The sequence below is a fragment of the Peromyscus maniculatus genome, chromosome 4, assembly GCF_049852395.1.
Source record: "Peromyscus maniculatus bairdii isolate BWxNUB_F1_BW_parent chromosome 4, HU_Pman_BW_mat_3.1, whole genome shotgun sequence".
Lineage (NCBI taxonomy): Eukaryota > Metazoa > Chordata > Mammalia > Rodentia > Cricetidae > Peromyscus > Peromyscus maniculatus.
In genome coordinates this window covers 49,066,434-49,088,930 of record NC_134855.1, presented here as the reverse complement: position 1 = coordinate 49,088,930, position 22,497 = coordinate 49,066,434, and the positions used below count along the sequence as shown (strand labels likewise).

At 44.3% G+C, this 22,497-nt stretch overlaps 1 protein-coding gene and 1 pseudogene across 3 annotated transcripts in view; one reads left to right on the top strand and one right to left on the bottom strand.

The window, feature by feature from the left end:
• Positions 1–3,883, bottom strand: part of Hat1 (histone acetyltransferase 1) — a 57,848-nt gene extending 53,965 nt beyond the window's left edge. Inside the window, exons 1-2 of one of the 3 annotated variants that reach the window (XM_076569650.1) lie at positions 3,572–3,883; positions 108–212 (exon numbers count right to left, since the gene is read on the bottom strand). In XM_076569650.1, the coding sequence (XP_076425765.1) occupies positions 108–201 (94 nt within the window). In that variant the 5' untranslated portion in view covers positions 202–212; positions 3,572–3,883. Of the gene's footprint in view, positions 1–107; positions 213–2,501; positions 2,669–2,800; positions 2,863–3,571 lie in introns of those variants that run through there. The other 2 variants (XM_006972417.4, XM_076569651.1) reach the window with 2 other exon arrangements.
• Positions 3,884–12,685: 8,802 nt separating this feature from the next.
• Positions 12,686–14,798, top strand: LOC143272801 (guanine nucleotide-binding protein G(I)/G(S)/G(O) subunit gamma-5B pseudogene; annotated as a pseudogene).
• The last annotated feature ends 7,699 nt before the right edge of the window (positions 14,799–22,497 follow it).

Here is a 22,497-nt window from a genome sequence, read left to right as displayed (position 1 = left end):
AATTGCGTAATTATTCTTAACATAAAATTTTATTTCAAATTTTAAAAGGCTATGTTATATACACATTCAGTTGCATACATAAAATCATTCTGAAATTACATACGTACCTAATTTCAGTTCAATCGCTGTGTTGGTATTACATTTGTACTCAGCCAATTTCTTCTCCACCGCACTCTTATATTCTACCAGAAATTTCTCCATTGCACCAAATCCTAGAAGAGGTTTTGAAAGGTTGGTTGAAAGTGATTTAAAAACCTACAAGCAGGATTTTTATTTGATGTGGTCTAAGGATAAGATGGAAAACATGGTACAATAGTACATATCACTCTCCACAAACCCTTCAGTAAGTATACTGCAAATGAATGCCTCATAAAACAGAATGAAAACAAAACCACTTTTGAGCCAGGCCTATAATTCCATCATGTAGGAGGCTAAGACAGACCTGAGCTAGAGGCCAGTGTACCCTGCATAATGATCACCTATTTCAAGAAATCTCTATGTTACAGAAATTACCTATAAGTATGTAGTACATCAGACCCATTTCTCCTTCAATAACTCAAGCTAAGAAAGAGTCTTAATTGAAGGGCACCAAAGGAGGAAATGGTGAGGCTCAAATTTGAAATTTGATGTAATTCTCATTGTACAGTAACTCTTTTATGATACGAGGGTACTTCAATACCCTACTTCACAGATTCATCTGGTAGAACAATCCTGTCTTAAACACCTGCAAACCTGAAACTACATAGTTTGTTAATCCAGCCTATCTATAAAAGTGGAGTGTTTAACATGTAGTGATACAATGTGAAGGCCCTAGGGGAAAATGCCACAAGAAGCTATTCATCACTTCAAAAGATAGGTAACTGTAAAAAAGAAAATGCATCAAAACACTTCAACGGCAATTTAAACTTCTGTTTGTTTGTGTTTTTTTTTGTTTGTTTGTTTTTTTTTTTTTTTTTTTTGGAGACAGCGTTTCTCTATGTAGCCCTGGCTGTCCTGGAACTCATTCTAAAGACCAGGCTGGCCTGGAACTCACAGAAATCCTCCTGTCTCTGCCACCCAAGCGCTGGGATTAAAGGTGTGCATCACTGCCCAAACCCTCTGACTATTCTGATCAAAGACTAGGAATGAGTCTCAGGAGGTGAGACAGCTGGACATGGGGCACAGTGCTGAGGAGGAGGGGGTGGGTGACATGCGCTCCGGCCCCTCTTTGACAGTTTTCTAACTATACATTCCTAGAGGTGGAATTAAATAACGGAGCTAAGGCTGGGTCTGCACCACAGGGACAATGTGTGTCTATCACATCTGAGGCTTAGTTCCTTCCCCAGCACTTCAAAAACAATACCTTTCATTGTTTTTAATTTTATGCATTTGGATATTTTGTCTGAATGAGTTTATGTACCACATGCATGCAGAGCCCATGGTGGCCAGTAAAAGGCATCAGATCACCTGGAACTGGAGTTAAAAACAATTGTAAGCCACTGGGTGGGTGCTGGGAATCAAACATGGATCCTCTGGAAGAGCAGCCAGTGCTCTTAACCACTGAGCCATGTCTTCACCTCATAATACCTTAATTTTCAAAAGTAAGTGGCAAGTGCCTATAGTCATCAAAGGCAGTACTTCCCAACTTCGTGGCTGGGGCATGCCATATTTAAAATATTCAACATGGGCCGGGCGGTGGTGGCGCACGCCTTTAATCCCAGCACTCGGGAGGCAGAGCCAGGCGGATCTCTGTGAGTTCGAGGCCAGCCTGGGCTACCAAGTGAGTTCCAGGAAAGGCGCAAAGCCACACAGAGAAACCCTGTCTCGAAAAAAAACCAAAAAAAAAAAATAAATAAATAAAATAAAATAAAATATTCAACATGGGACTGAGGATGCAGCTTGCTTGGGAGAGTGCTTGCCTGGCATACATGAGACCCTGGGTTCAATTCTCCCATCACACAAAACAAAACAGTGAACCTAACCAGCAAACAGAAATCATTTAGGGCATCCTAAAATCATCTCAACGTAATGTGATACAATACGTTGTGTGAACCACTTCGTGGTTTGTCTGTATTTTTATTTCTAGCTGAGCTAAGGACTGACCCTGTGGCATCATATACACCAGATAAGCACTTTACCACTGAGCCGCACTCTCATCCTTGTAAATATATATCGTAAACACTGAAGACCAGAAGACTCAAATGAATGAACCAGAACAAGAGACCACTACTACATACAGTACAGCAGTCCCACTCGAAGAGAGAAGTTAGGCTGTGCAAAAACGTCTTTCTCAAAGGACGTCTAAAAAACGATCTCAGGAATCCTGAAGTGTCCCAGAGCTAGAGTGTGCCCTGCACCAGGTCAGAGCAGGACTGCGCTCGCACACAAGTTGACTGGGGAAGATGGGCAGGACCCTGGGAGGATGCGGGGGTGGGGTGGCGAGGGCGGGAACCGGACCCCGTGGACCACATCAGGACCGCCGTGGGCAGAGTGAGACGGAGAAAGCAGGCCCCGAGGCATACCGCGCTGCACCAGACGAAATCGCGCGCTCCTCCCGGGGTTCGCCGACCGACCCCACCCCCGGCAGCGCCCGGTGGCCCACGGGAGGCGCGGGGCGCAAACACTGGGGGGCGGCGGCGGCGCCGAGCGCGGCCCACCGGGAGCCAGCCTCCGACGCTCGCTGCCTCGCGGCACGGAGCGGCCCTTCTGGAACCTCGGCTAGAGCTCGAAAGTTCCAGGCGGCCCCTGTCACGGCCGCCCCGACGTTCTCCTCCAGAACCACCCGCCTCCTCCCCTTGCTAAACTTTTCCCGGGAACTTACCCGCCATTTCCGAGCGGTGAGCGCCCGCGGCTGAGGAAGGACAAATCAACCCGCGCGCTCCCGGGCCGGAAGTGACCGCACCGGCTGACGCATTTTCCCCCGCCCCGTCTCGGGGCGGCCCGAGCCAATGAGAGGCGGAAGCCCGCGGCCGCGCGGCGGCGGAAGTGCCTCCGGGGGCGGGGCTAGGGCCGTGAGAAGGCGCGAGCGGTTGCCTAGCCACCGCGAGGGCGGGCGTCGGCGCCGCTGCTCTGGGGCGCCCGAGGGCTGCGGCTGGCCGCTGGCGGCGGGAGACTTTCTTGGGAGTTGACGTTAATGCTCAGACAGCTCAGGGAGGTTTTTCCCTCGCCCTCCTAGAGGTTTAAACCCTTCCCTTGGACCGAGCGCGTGTGTTTATGTGGAGGTTTCATTCCGCCCAAGTTTTAAACTTTGTACTTGTTTCTGCTTTCGCCATAACCCAGTTTAAATCGTTTTCTCTGTGTATTTTATTCGTATTTTGGAGCTGGGTATCCAACTCAGAGTCATGCTTATGCTGGGCAAAACACTTTGCCACTGGCCGGTTATAAGCTCCCTTATGATTTCAATATGATAAACAGTGTCCTGTTGAAGAACTCAGGGGTGGGGTTGTGGCGCACGTCTTTAATCCCAGCACTCGGGAGGCAGAGGCAGGCGGATTTCTGTAAGTTGGAGGCCGGCCTGATCTACAGGGCAAGTTCCAGAACAGCCAAGCTACACAAAGAAACCCTGTCTCAAAAAAAAAAAAAAAATTATTACCTTGGCTTATACGGTACAGTTGGAGAGGTTATCTCACTGCAAAGGCCAAGAACCTGGTAGTTGTTCAGTCCACAGAGACAGGAGCCGCAGCAGTCCCAATCTGCCCCTGAAGACCTGAGGGATTCCAGGAGAGCGGCTGGTTCTCTGCCTATGGACAAAGCTGATTCTAACATAAACTGAGGAATCAGCAGCAGCACCAACAGGATAGATGAACTTCCCAGCAAGAGGCAAAACAGCAAAGCTTTCCCACTTCCTTTTATCTGGGCCACTACCAAGAGGTGCTGCCCACGGTTAGGGTGACAGATGCACCATGGTGAGCTTCTCCAGGCCCCAGCCTCTACTAGTCCTGACCTGAGTTTCAGTTCAGTTTCAGTTTCTGTTTGGGTCTCAGTTCCTGTTTCGGTTTCAGATACGGCAGATGGGGGAGATACTGCACACCAGGCATGAAGTCAGCATTTACAGCCCCAGCCAATCATAAGCGTATTAACATGGCTGCTGCTCGCTTGACCAGTCATGCTCAGGATGACTTAATCCCCTCCTGGTTGTCTATAAAAGGAGCCTGCAAGCCTCTTTCCGCTGTGTGGGGCTTTGGGATCAAACTCAGGCTGTCAGGCTTGGCAGCAGGTACCTTCACCTGCTGAGCCGTTTTAGGGTCCTCTCTCCCCTTTCTGATCTATCATTAGTACCATTGACTTCATCTTCCTATCTGGACATTATGGCTATAATCTTATCTATATTTGAGAGTTTAAGAAAAAGGATATCAGTGTTCTCTCTACTCCGTAAATATATAATCCATATGTATGTATATATCCAAGTCTTTCTTCTCAGGTGATTTTAGGTTGTGCCAAGTTGACAGTTAAAACTAACCATCACACTTGGTAGGATAGTCTAGAATTAATATGTTCTCTAGATTTAGACAAGAAAATATAGCCGTAGTGATGGATTATGCCTAACTCTTTGCACTTGGGAGTATGCGGCAGGATTATTACTCATCAGTTTGAGGTCAGGATGGGCTACAGATTGAGGAGATTGTGCCAGAAGAGGAGGAGGATGAGGAAAGAGCAGAAGGGAGGAAGAGAATGAGGACCAAAGAGTAGCGGGGCAAAGTGACACATACCTGTAACCCTGCACTTAGAAGGTGGAGGAAGGAACTCAGGTCATTCTTGGCCACAGAAGCTTGAGGCCAGCTGGACTGTGTGAGGTCCTGTCTTTAAAAAAAGAGAGAGAATCCCAGCACTTGAGAGGCAGAGGCAGGTGGATCTCTGTGAGTTTGAGGCCAGCCTGGTCTACACAATGAGTTCTAGGACAGCCAGGGCTGTTACACAGAGAAACCCTATCTTAAAAAAAAAGGAGAGAGAGAGAAAGGAAGAAAGAAAGACAGAAAAAAGAAAGAGAGAGAGAGAAAGAAGGAAAGAAAGAAAGAAAGAAAGAAAGAAAGAAAGAGAAAGAAAGAAAGAAAGAAAGAAAGAAAGAAAGAAAGAAAGAAAGAAAGAAAGAAAGAAAGAAAGAAAGAAAGAAAGAAGAGAAAGAAAGAACCGGGGCAGTGGTGGCATACGCCATTAACCCCAGCACTCAGGAGGCAGAGGTAAGTGAATCTCTTTGAGTTCCAGGACAGAGAGTTCCAGGACAGCCAGGGCTACACAGAGAAACCCTGTCTTGAAAAACCAAAAAGAAAAGGAGGTGGACAAGAAAGGAAGCGAGAGAAAGAGAATCAGCCCAAGGAAGGGAAATTGCCAAGTTTTTTTTGTTGTTGTTGTTGTTGGTTTTTTGTTTTGTTTTGTTTTGTTTTTTGTTTTTGTTTTTCGAGACAGGGTTTCTCTGTGTAGCTTTGCGCCTTTCCTGGAACTCACTTGGTAGCCCAGGCTGGCCTCGAACTCACAGAGATCCGCCTGGCTCTGCCTCCCGAGTGCTGGGATTAAGGGCGTGCGCCACCGCCCAGCTGCGGAAATTGCCAAGTTTACCCTCAGTTTTCTACAATCCCTGGAAGAACCCAATTCTCCAGATACTCAGCTATGTAGAGATGCACTTCCTGAATATAAAGATCAGAAAAGTGAGGACGCTGAGATCCTTTTTCTTAAACTCTCAAATATAGGTAAGATTACAGCCATAATGTCCAGATAGGAAGATGAAGTCAACGGTGCTAATGATAGACAAGAAAGGGAGACAGGACCCTAAAACGGCTCAGCAGGTGAATACACTTGCTGCCAAGCCTGCCAGCCTAAGTTTGATCCCAAGGCCCCACATAGCAGAAAGAGGGAACCCACCCCTGTAAGGTGTCCTCTGACCTCTTTATCTCACACACACACACACACACACACTCTCTCTCTCTCTCTCTCTCTCTCACACACACACACACACACAGAGAGGGAAATAAATAATTTCATTTTAAAAATTAAAAAGGAAAAAAACAATCATTAAAATATTTTTTCAAAATAACAAAATTTATCGTTTTCCAGATCCTAGGACAAGGTAATATATTGGTAATTATTAATATTAATGTCATTAATTATTATTAGTATATTAACAATCATGTATATTTACCTTGTCCTAAAGAGAATTTGGGTATGTGATTGATAAAACTGCAGAATGCATTTCTACAAAAGGCCTGTGCCCTTCTGCTGTATGTGAGCAAGGCCACTGAGCCGTTCAGTATTCAGTGACCTATGAGTCCGGTTCTACTACTATTTCCTGGTTGACCTTGTTTCCTTTATGGAGCTAATTATACCTTCCCAGACATCAAACTGAGTTCTTTGAAAATCAAATGGATATTTATAGACGAGCCTTGTCAACTCTGACATGCTGTGTAAATATGAACTGATAACATGATAGCATTGGGTCTAGCAAAACATCTGCAAAAGGCATTTCTCTTTTTGTGTGTGTATGTATGGTGTTTGTGTGTATGTGTGTTTGTGGAGGGGCATGCATGTGCTGTGGCTCACATGTAGAGATCAGAGAACAACTTCGGATATTATTTCTTGCTTTCCACCTCATTGTGAGTTGGAGACCATCACTCTATCTCTGTCATACCCCTCCCATACCTCGTGCATAAAGTTAGTTCTCCATGCCTCCCATTTCACAATAGGAATCCTGAGATTATAGGCACATGCTACTGCACCCTACATGCTGGGGACATGAGCTCAGGTCCTTATTCGTGTGAGGCCAGTACTTTCACACACTGAGATAGCTCTCCAGCCCAAAGGCGCTTCTCTCTTCAGAGTAAAAGGTCATATTACACTGTAAGGAATTAACTAGCAACTATATATCTGCTACAGGCAGAGTGTATATAGACAAATCAATTTTACCATCCTGTCTGAAATCTGTAGAAGGCATTTTTAAATATAGTATAGGAAATATGGTCAGAGGAGAGTGAGTGGAGCCTGGGATGATAGCCCAGTCAGCAAAGTGCTTGCTTTATAAGCATCAGGGTCTGAGTTCAATCCCTTAGAACCCACACACACAAAACCCAAGCTATAATTTTGAAGCAGGGAATAATCTACCTTTTTACTCTATCATTTCTATAACACATATATAGTATAATAAAAACCCTCAAATTTGTATCAATATACAAAAATCCAAGCCAATGTAAAATATTTAAGACAAGTAGTTGCTGTTTTGGTTTAAAAGTAGATCCAATAATCTACCCTTTTATCTTATGTCTTATCCACCCTTTTTCTTTTCAAAACAAGATCCCTGAATGTAGCTAGAGTTTCCCTGCCTTGCCCACAGTCAGGACAAATCTTTGTCACCCGCCAGTCCCATAGCCGCTCAGACCCAACCAAGTAAACACAGACACTTATATTGCTTACAAACTGTATGGCCGTGGCAGGCTTCTTGCTAACTGTTCTTATAGCTTAAATTAATCCATTTCCATAAATCTATACCTTGCCACGTGGCTCGTGGGTTACTGGCATCTACACACGCTGCTTGTCCTGGCGGAGGCTGGCAGTGACTTGACTCAGCCTTCCACTTCCCAGAATTCTTCTCCTCCTTGTCCCGCATATACTTCCTCCTGCCTGACTACTGGCCAATCAGTGTTTTAATTACTAACCAATCAGAGCAACACATTTGCCATACAGAACATCCCACAGCACCTGAATCTAATCTTCTTTGTTCAGCTTTTTTCCTGATCATTACCAATAACAACTTGTAACTAACCCTCCTAAATGATAACAAATATCCATAACCCACTGAATGACAAAAAACCACCCACCCCACCTCTTGGGAATGTGGACATCCTGTTCTTAAAATTACTTCCTGCTGTCTGGGGGTGATGGCATCTTTAGGGGATCCTGAAAAAAAAAATTGGGATAATTGTTGAGTCCTTGAAGAGCTTCCTCTATCATTTGTTGTCCAGTCTTTTTGTGATGGGAAAGTGCTGGGCTTGTCTCAAGTCCTGGCTAGAGTAGTCTGTGAGGCTGAATCATCTCAGCCAGCCACCCTGAAATTGTCCTGAGCAGTGTATAGTCCAAAGCTGATCTTTAGGTGGTGTTTGTCAGCTTAGTGGTGTTATCATAGTGCAGGTGGAATCATGTCATTGTGGCGCTCCATCCTCCTTTTGGAGACTTTAGAGATTGAATTAGGCCAGATTATTCCTTTTCTTGGTAATTTTTTCTAGGTTATTCTCCCTTCTTTGGATGCTTATTTGTCCAAAAGTTTTTAATTTCCTCAAGATGGTTGTTTTTATTTCCTTGGAAAGACAAAAACAAAACCCTGCCCTAACCCTAACTTGGGGAGTTTCCCTTTTGGCAAGTTATATCTGATCAAATGAAAAGCATTTGTTACTCTTATAAGTTAGTTTAGATTGAATCATCTAGAACAGTATGGTTTTTGTTTTGTTTTGTTTTTTTACAATAGGCATTAGGTCTTTTCATTGCTTTGGGAAGGAGTTTCCCACATGGTGACAGGGAACGACTAAACCAAATTTTACATTGGGACCTACAAGAGGCTCCCTAAGCATTTCCCATTGGCAAAGGGTTATACCCTGTCTGTCCAATGTTGATCTGCATTCATTGGTCCAAGGTTGGCCTTTGCCACACCTTCTGCAAACTCCAGAATGGCGGGGCCTTTTGTTTGGATTATTCCTAGGAAAAAACATTTTTTCTAAGAATGCCCTGTCTACAATCCCTTTTTAGGTGACCTTATTTGCCACAATTAAAACACCTAACATTGGGCAGCCATGGTGTGGCGTAGCACTCAGGAGGCAGAGGCAGGCAGAACTCTGTGAGTTCAAGACCAGCTTGGTCTACAGAGTGAGTTCTAGGACAGACTTCAAAGCTACACAGAGAAACCCTGTCTCAAAAAAAAAAAAAAAAAAAGGAAAGAAAAAGAAAAAAGAAAGAAAGAAAAAAGAAAACACCTAACATTTCGATTTTTCTTCAAGCCTCGGGAAATCACCTCTCCTATCCAAGCATTATCATGGTTATGAGATTCAATATTGACTGTATCTCAGATCCATTCCTCTGTGGGTGCTGATCTTGCTTTTAAAGGCCTAATTACCCTTTTGCATTGTGAATTAGTATTTTCAAAAGCCAAAGATTCAATTATTATTTGTCTAGCTTCTGAATTTGGTATCATTCTATTTATAGCTGAGGTCAATCTTTGTAAAAAAAATAAAAAATCAGTTAAGGTTCTTTTGGGCCCTGTATAACTTTAATAAATGACTTCCAACTTCTTCAATTCTGTCCCAAGCATTCAAAACTGCTGCACAGCATAGAGCCAGGGTGTGGTCATCATATAGAGATTGTCTTTGTACATCGGCATAATTGCCCTCTTCAAGAAGCTGGTCTTGGGAGATTTCCATAACTCTTCAGTGTTCAATGGTCTTAGCCTCATCTTTCCACCAGGTCCTCCACTGTAACTGAGGACCAGGCTCCAATACTGCTGTAACCAAGTCTCTCCAGTCTTGTGGAACAATTCTGTTATTAGTTGACCATGAATTTAAAATCTCCTTTACAAAAGGTGAATGCATATCATATGAGACGATTGCTTCCTTAAATCTCCTTAAATCTAAAATTTCCACAGGAATCCAGTCAGCTCTGTCACAGCCTTGGGGATATCTGTTGCTTGGCAGTTCCTGTAAGGTAAGTAGATAAATTAAACTTAAAGGCATTACAAATTTCTGACATTTGGATTTTCACTTTTTCTTTTTCTTTCTTTCTCTCTCTCTCTTTCTTTCTTTCTTTCTTTCTTTCTTTCTTTCTTTCTTTCTTTCTTTCTTTCTTTCTTTCTTTTCTTCTCTCTCTCTCTCTCTGTCTCATATCCTATGCATGGGCATATGGCCTATTATTTTATTTGTTTGTTTGTCTGAGATATGTATTTCTTGCTGGCCTGGAATTTGCTATGTTGACTGCAATGGCCTTAAACTCACAGAGATCTGCCTGCCTCTGCCTTTCTCCTAATGTAAGAGAAGAACTACATCAGCAAGGCTGTGATAAAAAATATTGACAAAAGCAAAACAAGGGGGAAAGAGTTTATTTTGGCTAAATGTTCCAGGATATAGTCTATAATGGCAGAGAAGTCATGTCAACAGTAACTGGTCACATTCTACCTAAAGGCAGGAAGGAGAGGAAGATGAGTGCTCATGTGTGAGCCTTGTCCTTTTTATACAGTTCAGGACCTAGTCCAGGGAATTGATGCTGCTTATATTCATTTCACTTCCACATAATCAAGGTTATCCCCCACAGACATGTACATAGGCTAACCCCATCTAGATAGTCCCCCATAGGTGTGCACAGAGGCTAACCTAATCTAGATGATCCCCTACAGCCACAGACATGCACATAGGCTAACCCAATCTAGATAGTCCCCCACAGGCATGCACAGAGGCTAACCTAATTTAGATGATCCCCACAGACATGCACAGAGGCTAACCTAATCCAGATGATCCCCTACAGCCATAGACATGCACAGAGGCTAACCTAATCTAGATGATCCCCCACAGACATGCACAGAGGCTAACCTAATCTAGATGATCCCCCACAGGTGTGCACAGAGGCTAACCTAATCTAGATGATCCCTTACAGGTGTGTCTGAAGGCTTGCCTGATAAATGATTTAAAATCTGTCAAGTTGAGACTATAAACCATCATAAAAGCACACTATTTGTACTTGATTACAAAATGACCATCCAGGATGACTGCTTTACTCTTTGAAACAAGACCCACAATGTACATTCTGAACTGAGACTATCACACTTTGTAGCAAGTGTGTTTACCTGTTGAGCCATCACAAACTCATATTGATTAATTGATTGATTGATTGCTGCTGTTTATTTCCACTTTTTATAGAAAGGCCTTGGTCAGATTTAGTGGTTATGGTGGTTTGAAAGAAAATGGCTCCCAAAGGGAGTGGCACTATTAGGAGGTGTGGCCTTGTTGGAGGAAGTGTGTCACTGTGGGGGTGGGTTTTGAGGTCTCAAGTGCTCAAGCTTCCATTAGTGTGACAGTCAGTCAACTTCCTGTATATCAAGATGTAGGGCTTTCAGCTACTCCAGCTCTATGTCTGCCTGCACACTGCCATGCTCTCCATCATGATGATAAGGGACTGAACCTCAGAAAATATGTGAGCCATCCCAATTAAATGTTTTCTTTTTTGGTTTTTCAAGACAGGGTTTCTCTGTGTAGTTTTGCGCTTTTCCTGGTACTTGCTTTGTAGACCAGGCTTGGCCTCGAACTCAGAGAGATCCGCCTGCCTCTGCCTCCCGAGTGCTGGGATTAAAGGCATGCGCCACCACCGCCCGGCTTAAATGTATTCTTTATAGGAGTTGCCATGGTCGTGGTGTCTCTTCACAGCAATAAAAACTCGAATTAGGAGAGTGGTGCATGCCTCTAATGCCAGAACTCAGGAGTCAGCGGCCAGAGACTCTCTGTAGTTAGAGGTCAGGGCTAAATAATGCGACCCTGGTGGTGGAGGGGGGGGTGCTTTAATATATGGAGAGGGAGAGAAAATCTGTTCCTTAAAAAGTGAACAGAAGCCGGGCGTTGGTGGCGCATGCCTTTAATCCCAGCACTCGGGAGGCAGAGCCAGGCGGATCTCTGTGAGTTCAAGGCCAGCCTGGGCTACCAAGTGAGCTCCAGGAGAGGCGCAAAGCTACACAGAGAAACCCTGTCTCGAAAAACCAAAAAAAAAAAGTGAACAGAAAACCTTTTTCTTTCAAGGTTTCATGTAACCCAGGCTGTCCTTAAATTCACTTCTGGTCTTTCTGCCTCTACCTCCCAAGTACAGAGATTATAAAAGTATTCACTACTGTGACTGACTTAAAAATAGTGAAAACTGTAGGAATTCCTTCTGAAAGTTAAAGAAAATAAGATTTATTCTTATGTGTGTGAGTGTTTTGCCTTCGTGTATGTACGTGCACCATGTGTGCCTGGCATTCTCAGAGGTCAGAAAAAAGACTCTGATTCCTTGGAATTGAAGTTAGAGATGGTTGGGTGGTTAGGCAGTGGGTTGAGGCTCTAGGAGAGGTAGGTATTGAGTGATTGGTACAGTGGATTGGGTAGTACATTGAGAGAGTCAAGGAGCAGTGGTGATTGATTAGTACTAACAATCTTGTTTTTGTTTTGTTTTTTTTCATAACAGGATTTCTCTGCATAACCCTGGCTGTCCTGGAACTCTCTCTCTCTGTAGACCAGACTGGTTTTGAACTCATAGAGATCTGCCTGCTTCCACCTCCCAAGTGCTGGGACTAAAGGCATGAGCCACCACTACCTGAATCTTGTGCCTCTTATCTCTGGGTTCCCACAAGCAAGAATGAGACCATGTAGTCCAAGACCAGTGCCACATTTCACCTCAAATGAGGCTTTTGTATGATCTCATTTCTCCACAGTTGGTTTCATTGAGGCCAGCTATTTCCGGGACCTGCTGCTTTGACTTAGTAAGGAAAATCTACTTGTCACAGAAGGGAGGCCTCTCTTCCTGATCTGTCCTTAGGTTAATTGTGAATCACGACCTCCTCTACTCTCAAGTTATGTACTCCTCGTGTTGGTCAAAATTCTCTAGAGGAACTGGACCAATAGAATTTATATACCTATATATCTTATAAAAGAGCACTGTGCTGATAGTTTTATGTCAACTTGACACAAGCTAGAGTTATCTGAGGAGCATTTTGACAACAGACATGGAGATACCAGGTTTGGAGTTTGCCCAGTTGGTTTTCGGTCTTGCTTTGGTGCGGTGTCTCCTCATTATGTGCCCTTCCCTGGTAATGGTAATGTATATCCCATGCCATAGTATGTTGGAAGTATGTGATCTGCTTTTTGATTTTGATCCCCTCCCCCCTTTTTTTTAGTTTCTTGAGACAAGGTTTCTCTATGTCCTTCTCATGGCTGTCCTAGAACTTGCTCTGTAGACCAGGCTGGCCTCAAACTCATGGAGATCTGCTTGCCTCTGCCTTCTAAGTGCTGGGATTACAAGCTACAGCCCAACTTGATTTTGATTTTACAGAGGATTACAGTTAAGAGATTGCATGAATCTCAGAACAGACTTTGAACTTTAGACTTTTTAATAAGTTTGAGACTGTTAGAGACTATGAACACTATTGAAGTTGTACAGAATGCATTTTTTTTTCCATAATGATATGGCTACAAGCCTTTGGGGGCCAGGGAGTGGAATGTAGTGGTTTAAAAGAAAATATCCCTCCTAGGGGTGGCACTATTAGGAGGTGTGGCATTGTTGGAGGAAGTGTGCCACTGTGGAGGTGGACTTTGAGGTCTCCTATGCTCAAGCTCAATTAAGAAAATGCCTCCCTAAGATTGGGTTGTAGGGCCCTGTGACCTGCCGCCTCTCGATCGACTGACGAGTCGGCACGTTTCCCAGGCAGCTGCAGACTTGAAACAGTTTTGTCTGCAGAATGCTCAACATGACCCTCTGCTGACTGGAGTGTCTTCAAGTACAAACCCCTTCAGACCCCAGAAAGTCTGCTCCTTTTTGTAGTCGTGTATCTTAAGGTTTCTCAAACCACTTTTCATGAACCAGTGGATATTCAAGAGAACGAAATTTGAAGTCTGTACAAGCTTTTCTATAATGCGTGCCATAATATACAATCTTCTACTTGTCAAATCTTAACATCTACCTCTCTGAATTTTCATGGATTTCTGTTTCACAAGGTTTAACTATTTTATATACAATGGCTGTAGTATACAATAAAGCAGCTTACAAATTAAAAAAAAAGATTGGGTTATAGGCAAGCATATAGGATGTTTAAATAGTTGGATGGGAAGGTATTTGCTTAATGATTGATGGGGAGGGTGCAGCCCACTGTGGTCTGTGCTGGTGGTCCTGAGATCTATAAGACAGCCAACTGAGCAATCCACTAAGAGCAAGCCAGTAAGCAGCGCCCCTCTGCAACCTCGGCATCAGCTCCTGCTTCCAGGTCCCTGCCCTGTTTGAGTGCCTGTCCTGACTTCCTGCAATGATGGGTTACAATACAAATGTAAGCCAAATAAACTCTTTCCTCTCCAACTTGCTTTTCAGTCATGGTGTTTCATCACAGCAATAGAAACCCTAACTAAGACAGGGACTTGGGTTGTGTCTTAGGGTTTCTATTCCTGTGAAGAGATATTATGACAACATCAACTCTTATAAAATAAAATATTTAATGGGGTGGCTTACAGTTTCAGAGGTGTAGTTCATTATCATCATAGTGGAACATGGTGGCATGTAGGCAGACATGATGCTGGAGAAGGAGCTGAGAATCCTACATCTTTATCCACAGGCAACAGAAAATGAACTGAGATGCTGGGCATGGCTTGAGCATATGGGAGACCTCAAAGCCCACCTCCACAGTGACACACTTCCTCTAGCAAGACCACAGCTACTCTAACAAGGCTACATCTCCTAATAGTGCCACTCTTTTGGGGGGCCATTTTCTTTCAAACCACCATAGGTTGGCATACTCAATAGGGGCTAGGAAGCCAACAATGGCCATCCCTACTTTGGAGAAGCTGAGAACCTACAAGTCTATGGCAGTCATTCTGGTGCCAAAAGTCTGGATGATTTCTAGATAGTGACTGATCTTCTGTCCAGGTCAGAAAGATTAAGAACCTTCAGGAAATTCTTAACTTGTTCTGATGTTCTAAGCACTCCAACCTGAAAAGAAGACTTCACCAATGAGAATCCTCACCCAAATGTTACAATATATATATATAAATTGGAAGGGTTGGGGAGACAGCTCTAAATGCTTGTTCCTTGAGCATGACAACCTGAGTTTAATCTCTAGCATCCATGTTAAAAAAAAATGCATGACCATGACCATGCATGTGTATAACTTCATCATTAGAGGACAGAGATGGGTGGATAGCTGGAACTCACTGGCTAGCCAGCCTAGCCAAAAATAGCAAACTTCAGGTTCAATGAGAGATGCTGTCTTAAGGGAGTAAGTTGGAGAGTGGCAGAGCAGAATACCTAATAGTCTCCTCTGGTTCCTGCAGGCACATATATTCCAACTCCCACACACATGCATCCACATGTATTCAACACACACACACACACACACACACACACACACACACACGCACACACAAATTGGAGTTGGAAATAGAATAGGTTGGGGTAGGTTGGGGTAGATGATTTCACATCAGGTGGGCCAGAAGAATCTTTACTGGACGGATTGCTCAAAGACCTGTTCTCTGAAATATCTGCAATATTAACAATTATATGTATGGACTCCCTGCAAACTGCAATGATTGCTAATAATGGGAAAAGCCAAGCATAATATTCAATTTTTGATGGAAAGGGGAGGAACTGAGGAAACACTATTTAGTCTGCTTCTTTGAAATATTAGAGTGTTAATCTTTGAAAAATAGTGACAAGAAAAAAACCCACCCACAATTTATATGTTCACAGAAGGTAGCCAAGAATCCATCATTCAAGGTAGGTTTACAAAAAGCAATCATCAACTGAACTTACTGTAAATCTTAAACAACAGAATGGAGTAAAATGGTAGGTTTGGTAAGGCATCTGATCAGTGCTGACCTCACATGAAATTGTGATTTAGAGATAATTCAATTATCTGGACTCAGCCTTGTCTAAAGTATTCAGATTAGTGGTACACTTATACTTGGTGTGAATATATTTTAATTTCTGATTCATTCACTTAACATTACTTAATAAACTAAGTGTCACCTTTGCTTTTCTGTGGCCAGGTTACCACGGAACATGAGCTGGATGGAGATAGAAACAGGAGTCTTTTCTTTTTCTCTTGTAGATACTGCCTCTGCATTGTACTGAATAACTATATCTCTTCCCAGACACACATCCTGCAGATTTCACAGTTTTCTAGTTTTCAAAGTTATTTAAACTCTAGCCTAGGTTAATTAAAAGCTTGGTTGTTTTGAAACTTCCCCCACTGCTGGCCAGCAGTGAATAGCACTGGCTGCTCCTGCAGAGGACCCTGGTTCAATTCCCAGGTCCCACATGGTTGTTCACAATCATCAGTAACTCCATTCTCAGGGGATCCCATGCCCTCTTCTAGCCTCCACAGACAGGCAAAATACTGTGTGTGTGTGTGTGTGTGTGTGTGTGTGTGTGTGTGTGTGTGTGTGTTATATAATAAAAATAAGTAAAATCTAAAAAAAAACAAAAAAAATGAGAGAAAGAAAGAAAGAAAGAAAAAAAGAAAGAAAGAAAGAAAGAAAGAAAGAAAGAAAGAAAGAAAGAAAGAAAGAAAGAAAGAAAGAAAGAAAGAAAGAGCAAGCGAGCTTGTATTGGGAGGGAATGGGGCAATAAAGAGCTGGAATAAGGAGGAGCTGGAACAGGGAGGAGCTGGTGACAAAGGCCAGTAGCCCTACAGACCCGTCCCTATGCTTGCATTGTTCTCCTTACAACAGAAACACGGAGCTTGTGAGTGCATGTCAGCTGTTAAGAATTGCTTTCCAGCCAGGCATGGGGGTGTACCACACGCCTTTAATCCCCACACTCAGGCAGCAGAGGCAGATCTCTGTGAGTTCAAAGCCAGCCCGGTCTACATAGTGAATTCCAGGACAGTCAGAGTTACATAGTGAGTACACTGGATAGTTTTATGTCCAGTTGACACAAGCTGGAGAGTCATCTGAGTAGAAGGAACCTCAAGAAAATGCCTGCCTAAGATTGGGTTGTGGGCAAGCCTGTAAGGCTTTTTTGCTGTTGTTTTTCTGAGACAGTGTTGTTCTGCATAGCGCTGGCTGTCCTAGAACTCAGCTCTGTAGACCAGGCTGGCCTTGAACTCCTAGAGATCCACCTGCCTCTTCTGGGATTAAAGGTGTGGCTTTTTCTTAATTAGTGATTGATGGGGGGAGGGCCCAGCCTATTGTGGGTGGGGCCATCCCTGTTCTGGTGGTCCTGAGTTCTATAAGAAAGCAGGCTGAACAAACCACGAGCAAGTCCCTCCATGGCCTCTGCAGCAGCTCCTGCCTCCAGGTTCCTGCCCTGTTTGAGTTCCTGTCCTGACTTCTTTGATGATGAACAGTACTGTAGAAATGTAAGCCAAATGAACCCTTTCCTCCCCAAATTGCTTTGGTCATGGTGTTTCATGCAGCAATAGAAACCCTAAGACAGTGAGACCTTGCCTCCAAAAACAAAAACAAACAAACAAACAAAAAACACCAAACAAACAAAAAACAATTGCTTTCTAAGACATTCTTGGCTTTTGCTGTTAAACCAACCAATCAACAAACAAAACATAAACAAATGAAGATGGGCTTTGGATACCTACCTGCTCAGCTGTTTCTGGGGCCACAGTCCCCTCTCCAACTCTGTTATGCTAGGTGATACTAGCTGGGTCTCAAAAAAGGGACAAATGGCTTAACTGAGGTGTTCATTAACAAATCAGTGCTGATGCTGGCCAGGTTCTCTGAGCATCCTTCAATCTCCACAGGGCCTTCTTGGTTGGCATACCCTGCCCCCTACCCTGAACTCTCCAGCCCATCTATTGGTCTGGGCTTCCCTCCCCCAGCTCCTCTGACCCTTTTATAACTCAGCCATTTTGGGTATGCCAGTCTCTTGGCTCAGGCCACCTCTCTTGGTCAAAGGTTCCTCTCACCACAAAAACTGCACCCACCCCACCACCCACCACCCACCCCCGGCGCCTCATGGCTGAGCTCAGGGTCATGTTCACTCTAGACTCTCCCAGATGTCTCTGCCTCTGGCTATACTTTCCCTTTTATCTACAATACACCTCCTCCATCATACCTGGGAGCAGTCGTGGCCTTCCTTTTATTTCTCTTTTTCATTCAGTACTCAGCTGCTCCCTTAGAAGGCTCTGATGCATGCACACTGCTGCGGCAGTCACAGGGCTCATAAGCAAAGAATTTCCGCTTTGCTGAGGAAGGCTGCATTCTCCATCTCTGTGACTTGACTTCCTTCAGGCCATCAGCAGCTCTGCTCTTGCAGAGGTCCTGAGTTCCATCTCCAGCGACCATATGGTAGCTCCCGGCCATCGGTAATGGGTCTGAATGCCCTCTTCTGGTGTGCGGGCAGACATGCAGACAAAGCCCTCATGGTCACAGACAAAGATGAAACGAAAAGGGCCAAGCACAGTGGCGCAGCCTCAAGAGGCAGAGGCAGAGGCAGGCGGGTCTCTAGGAGCTCCAGGCCAGCCTGGTTTACATGGTGAGTTCCAGGGTAGCCTGTCTCTAAAACAAAGAGAACCTTACTCAGGAAGTTTAGAGAAATGGCCAGCAGTTAAGAGTGCTTGCGGCTCTCGCAGAGGATCCAAGTTCACTTCCCAGCGCCCACATCCAGTGGCTCACAACCACCTGTAACTCCAACTCCAGGACCCTCATCTGGCTCCCAAGGGCAACTGTGCATGAACAAATGTACAGAAAGACACACACACATATAGAAATAAAAAATATTTATAAAATATTTGACACAGGCTGTCTTAATTAGGGTTTCTATTGCTGTGAAGAGACACCATGACCATGGCAACTCCTATAAAGGAAAACATTTCATTGGGTGGCTTCCATTTTCAGAGGTTCAGTCCATTATCATCATGGTGGGACATGGCAGCATGCAGGCATACATGGTGCTGGAGCTGAGAGGTGGACATTTTGCAGGCAACAGGAAGCATTCTGTGACACTGCGCAGTATCTTGAGCATATATGAGACCTCAAAGCCCACCTCCACAGTGACACACTTCCTCCAAGAAGGCCACACCTACTCCAACAAGGCCACACCTCCTAATAGTGCCACTCCCTTTGGGGGCCATTTTCTTTCAAACTGCCACTTAGGCTCTCATTCTGTTGCCCCAGCTGGCCTGGAACTCACAGAGATGCACCTGCCTCTGTCTCTCAAGTGCTGGGTTTAAAGGCATAAATCATCATGCCTGACCTAAAATAAACCTAAAGCAAACAAACAAACAACTGTTCACAGGGAATGCTGCATTGAAGGGTTGGGATGAGGAGAGGAATTTCCATGTGAGTAAAAAGTCACCAAGTCACAATCTACACAATGTGTTTGACTTCCTGCTCTATGGTCACTCATGGTGACAGAGCATAGCAAGAGCAAGCAGACAATCCTCGTTCTGAACTCTGGGACTGCAGAACTTCAGGATGTACTGTCGAGATGGCTTGAGCCCAGTTCGAGAGGAAGCAGTTAGTGGATCAACTCAGGCACTTTCTCAAAAGTGCGAGCGACAACTTTGTGCCTAATTGTGTGAGTTGAGATATCTTTCACAACACAAACACCAATGCTATGGGACATTAAGTGAAGAGGTTATCCCCACCCTCAATTCCTGTGTATTTCATTTTCGTGTACTTTTTCTTTCTCTCTTCTCTCTCTCTCTCTCTGTCTCTCTGTCTGTCTCTCTGTCTGTCTCTCTGTCTCTGTCTCTCTCTGTCTCTCTCTCTGTCTCTGTCTCTCTCTCCAAGGTTTTTCTGTGTAACTCTGGCTGTCCTGAAACTCGCTCTATAGACCAGGCTGGCCTCGAACTCACAGAGATCCACTTGCCTCTGCCTCCCAAGTGCTGCACCACCACCGCCTGGCTCATGTACTTTTTCTTCTACAGTGCCATTGCCCTAAGGTGGAATCATACTATCAGGACAGCTGGAAACGGAATCTGGAGAGAGCAGCTTTGAGAGCTTAAATTCCAGTCAAGTTTTTCCTTTGGTCTCAGCTTCCCTTCTTTCTGGTTAAAAGGACACTGACCACTCCCCAGACCTGTCCACTTTGCTTCCTTTACCGCCAGGTCTATCACTCTTCACCTGCTTCACACTGCTTCCCCAGAATGGTCTAATTCCAGTGCGCTCACTTAGTATTCTGATCTGCCCAATTGGTTTTGCTTTCTTTTTCAAGTTGAAGTCCCACTGCCCGAGATGGACCTTGGCCTTAAACCTGTAATCCTTTTGGTTCCATTTCTAGACAGTCATGATCACAGGCACTTGCTACTGCACTCTGCTTGATCAGTACACTTTGATAGGGATTTTATTGTTGTTCCAACATACTTTTTTTTTTTTTTTTGAGTTAGGGTCTCATGGTACCCAGGCTGAACTTCTTATATAGCTGAGGATGACCTTGAACTCCTGATCCTCCTGCTTCTACCTCCCAAGTACTGGGATTGCAGGCATATGGCACAACACTGGGCTCATTCTTCTGTCATACTTAAGAAAGAATTTCTGGTCCTGTGAGATGGCTCAGCAGATAAAGGTGCTTGTTGCCAAGCTTGGCAACCTGAGGATTCCCTAGGATTCGAGTGGAGGAAGGAGATAACTGTCTTCTAACCTCCACATGAACTTAAACACACACACACACACACACACACAAATAAATAAATAGAATAAGCTTTTAAGAAAGAATTTGTGATATACTTCAGTTCTTCCTTTTCTGAACGTTTGCTCCCCCACTGTGTGTGTGTGTGTGTGTGTGTGTGTGTGTGTGTGTGTGTGTGTACACACTGGTTAGTTTTTGTCAACTTGACACTAACTAAAGATACTTGGGAATATGGACCCTCGTTGAGGACTTGCCTCCGTTACATTGGGCATGTCTTCCGCATTCTCTTGATTGTTAATTGAAGGAGGAAGGCTTAGACCACTGTGGACAGTGCCAGCCTGGGGAGGTGGTCCTGGGTTGTGTATAAAAGCAGCTGACCATGAGCACGGAAGCAAGCCAGTCAGGAGCATTCCTCCCTGTTCCCTGATTCATACCGTTGATCTCTCAACAGAGAAGTAAGCTAAAACACCTTCTCTTTCTCTCTCTGGCAGACTTTCGGGTTTCCCAGTAGAAACCTGCCTCTCCTTTTGGAAACTTCTTGCCCCAAGGGGTTGGTTTCATCTTATCACCTTTCTTCTGGCTGAGCAGTCCAAGGTCACAATGCCCCTTGCAGAATCGTGCCTACCAAAGCCTGAGGTTCTGGATCTAGAGTTACACCCTGGGTACAGTCCAATAGGGGAGCTCCAATTTAGGCTTCAGACAGCATGCCTGGCTCCTCCTGAGGCTATGCAAAGAAGGTTCTACAAGCTTGCTTTGGTTTTCCTGTGGGTCGTGATTAGACTAAACACACACAGCTACCTAAACATTGCCACTGCCCAGCGGCATACAATTATTGTCTGCGTCTGTGGGAAGGAAAACACTTTCCCCTCCTTAATGCAAGGTAATCTTCACAGATTCCCCTGCCCACAAGGGGGTGTGTTGCTTGCCAGGTAGTTTCAGTTTTATTTCCCTCCCCTCCAGCAAAGTGAGAAATCTGTCAGTGGTTAAGAAATAGGTCTTGGAACTGGAGTAATAGCTCTGTGGTCAAGAGCACACAGTACACTTGCAGGGGGCATGGGTTCGCTTCCTGTGGGGTCCCCCTTTTTCCTCACAGTCCGTTGGCCACCAGTCCACGAGGATGAAGGAGCAGAAGCCGTGACAGAGAGCTTTGCACAGCCTGTGAACACAATGGAAACAGCCTTCCGGGAGACATTTTCAGTGAGGCGGCTCAGCTTTATTCCAGAGTGCAGGGGATATGTAGGATTGGGGACCGCAGCAGGGGAATCACCTAATTTGCATTAAATGGCACCCTCCTATCATATAGCTGGACTAATAACAGCATGGCCCTATCAACAGAGCTAGAGAATATCACCTAATTACCATATGCGCAGTAGCAAGGATGAACATTTGCTGGGTACTGTGTCAAGGGTCGTCCTTGAGATAAATCGGGCATCCAGGCCTAGAGATATTGTCCAAATACAGTTAGGTAGAGAGCAGGAAGCCCTGAGCTCAGGGAGAGCTGTCAAGCCACGGTAGACTGCAACTTCTGACCAGCAGGACCTCCCAACAACTTCTCAGCACCCACACTAGGAAGCTGGATTGCCTGTAACTCCAGCTCCAGGGGATCCAATGACCTCTTCTGTACTCAGAGGGCACCTGCATGCACACATGTATATACCCCCACACAAACATACACATAATTAAAAAACAAATCTTAAAAAAGAAGGAAAGAAATAGGTCTCATTACTAATTCTAACCCAGGAACAAGATTATGTTATAGCTGGTTATGTAAAAGACTTGACACAATTTCCCCTGACACTATTATGAAAATTTCCAGAAAGTTGTAATAATGAAACAAATATTTCAGTAAACTCTTAAATGCTCCATCAGTTACATATGCCCCATATATTTATATCTCTATTCATTCATAAGTATTTCTCATTTCTTTGATATATTTCAAAATAGATTTAAGCCAGATGTGGTGCACATGCCTTTAATTACACCTCTTGGGAGGTAGAGGTAGGAAGATCTTTGTGAGTTTGAGGCCAGCCTAGGCTTCATAGTGTGCTCCATGTCAGCTAAGGCAATATAGTGAGACCCTGTCCCAAAAATAAATAAGAATATAAGATATAACACTTCACAGAATTGCTATGTATAACTCAATATTTTTTCAAATTATTTTCTCTTGAAAACTTTACATGCATTTGTAATGATGTGCATAAACCTGAAGTGTACATTCTATGAACTTTGAAAAATGAACTCAAACCC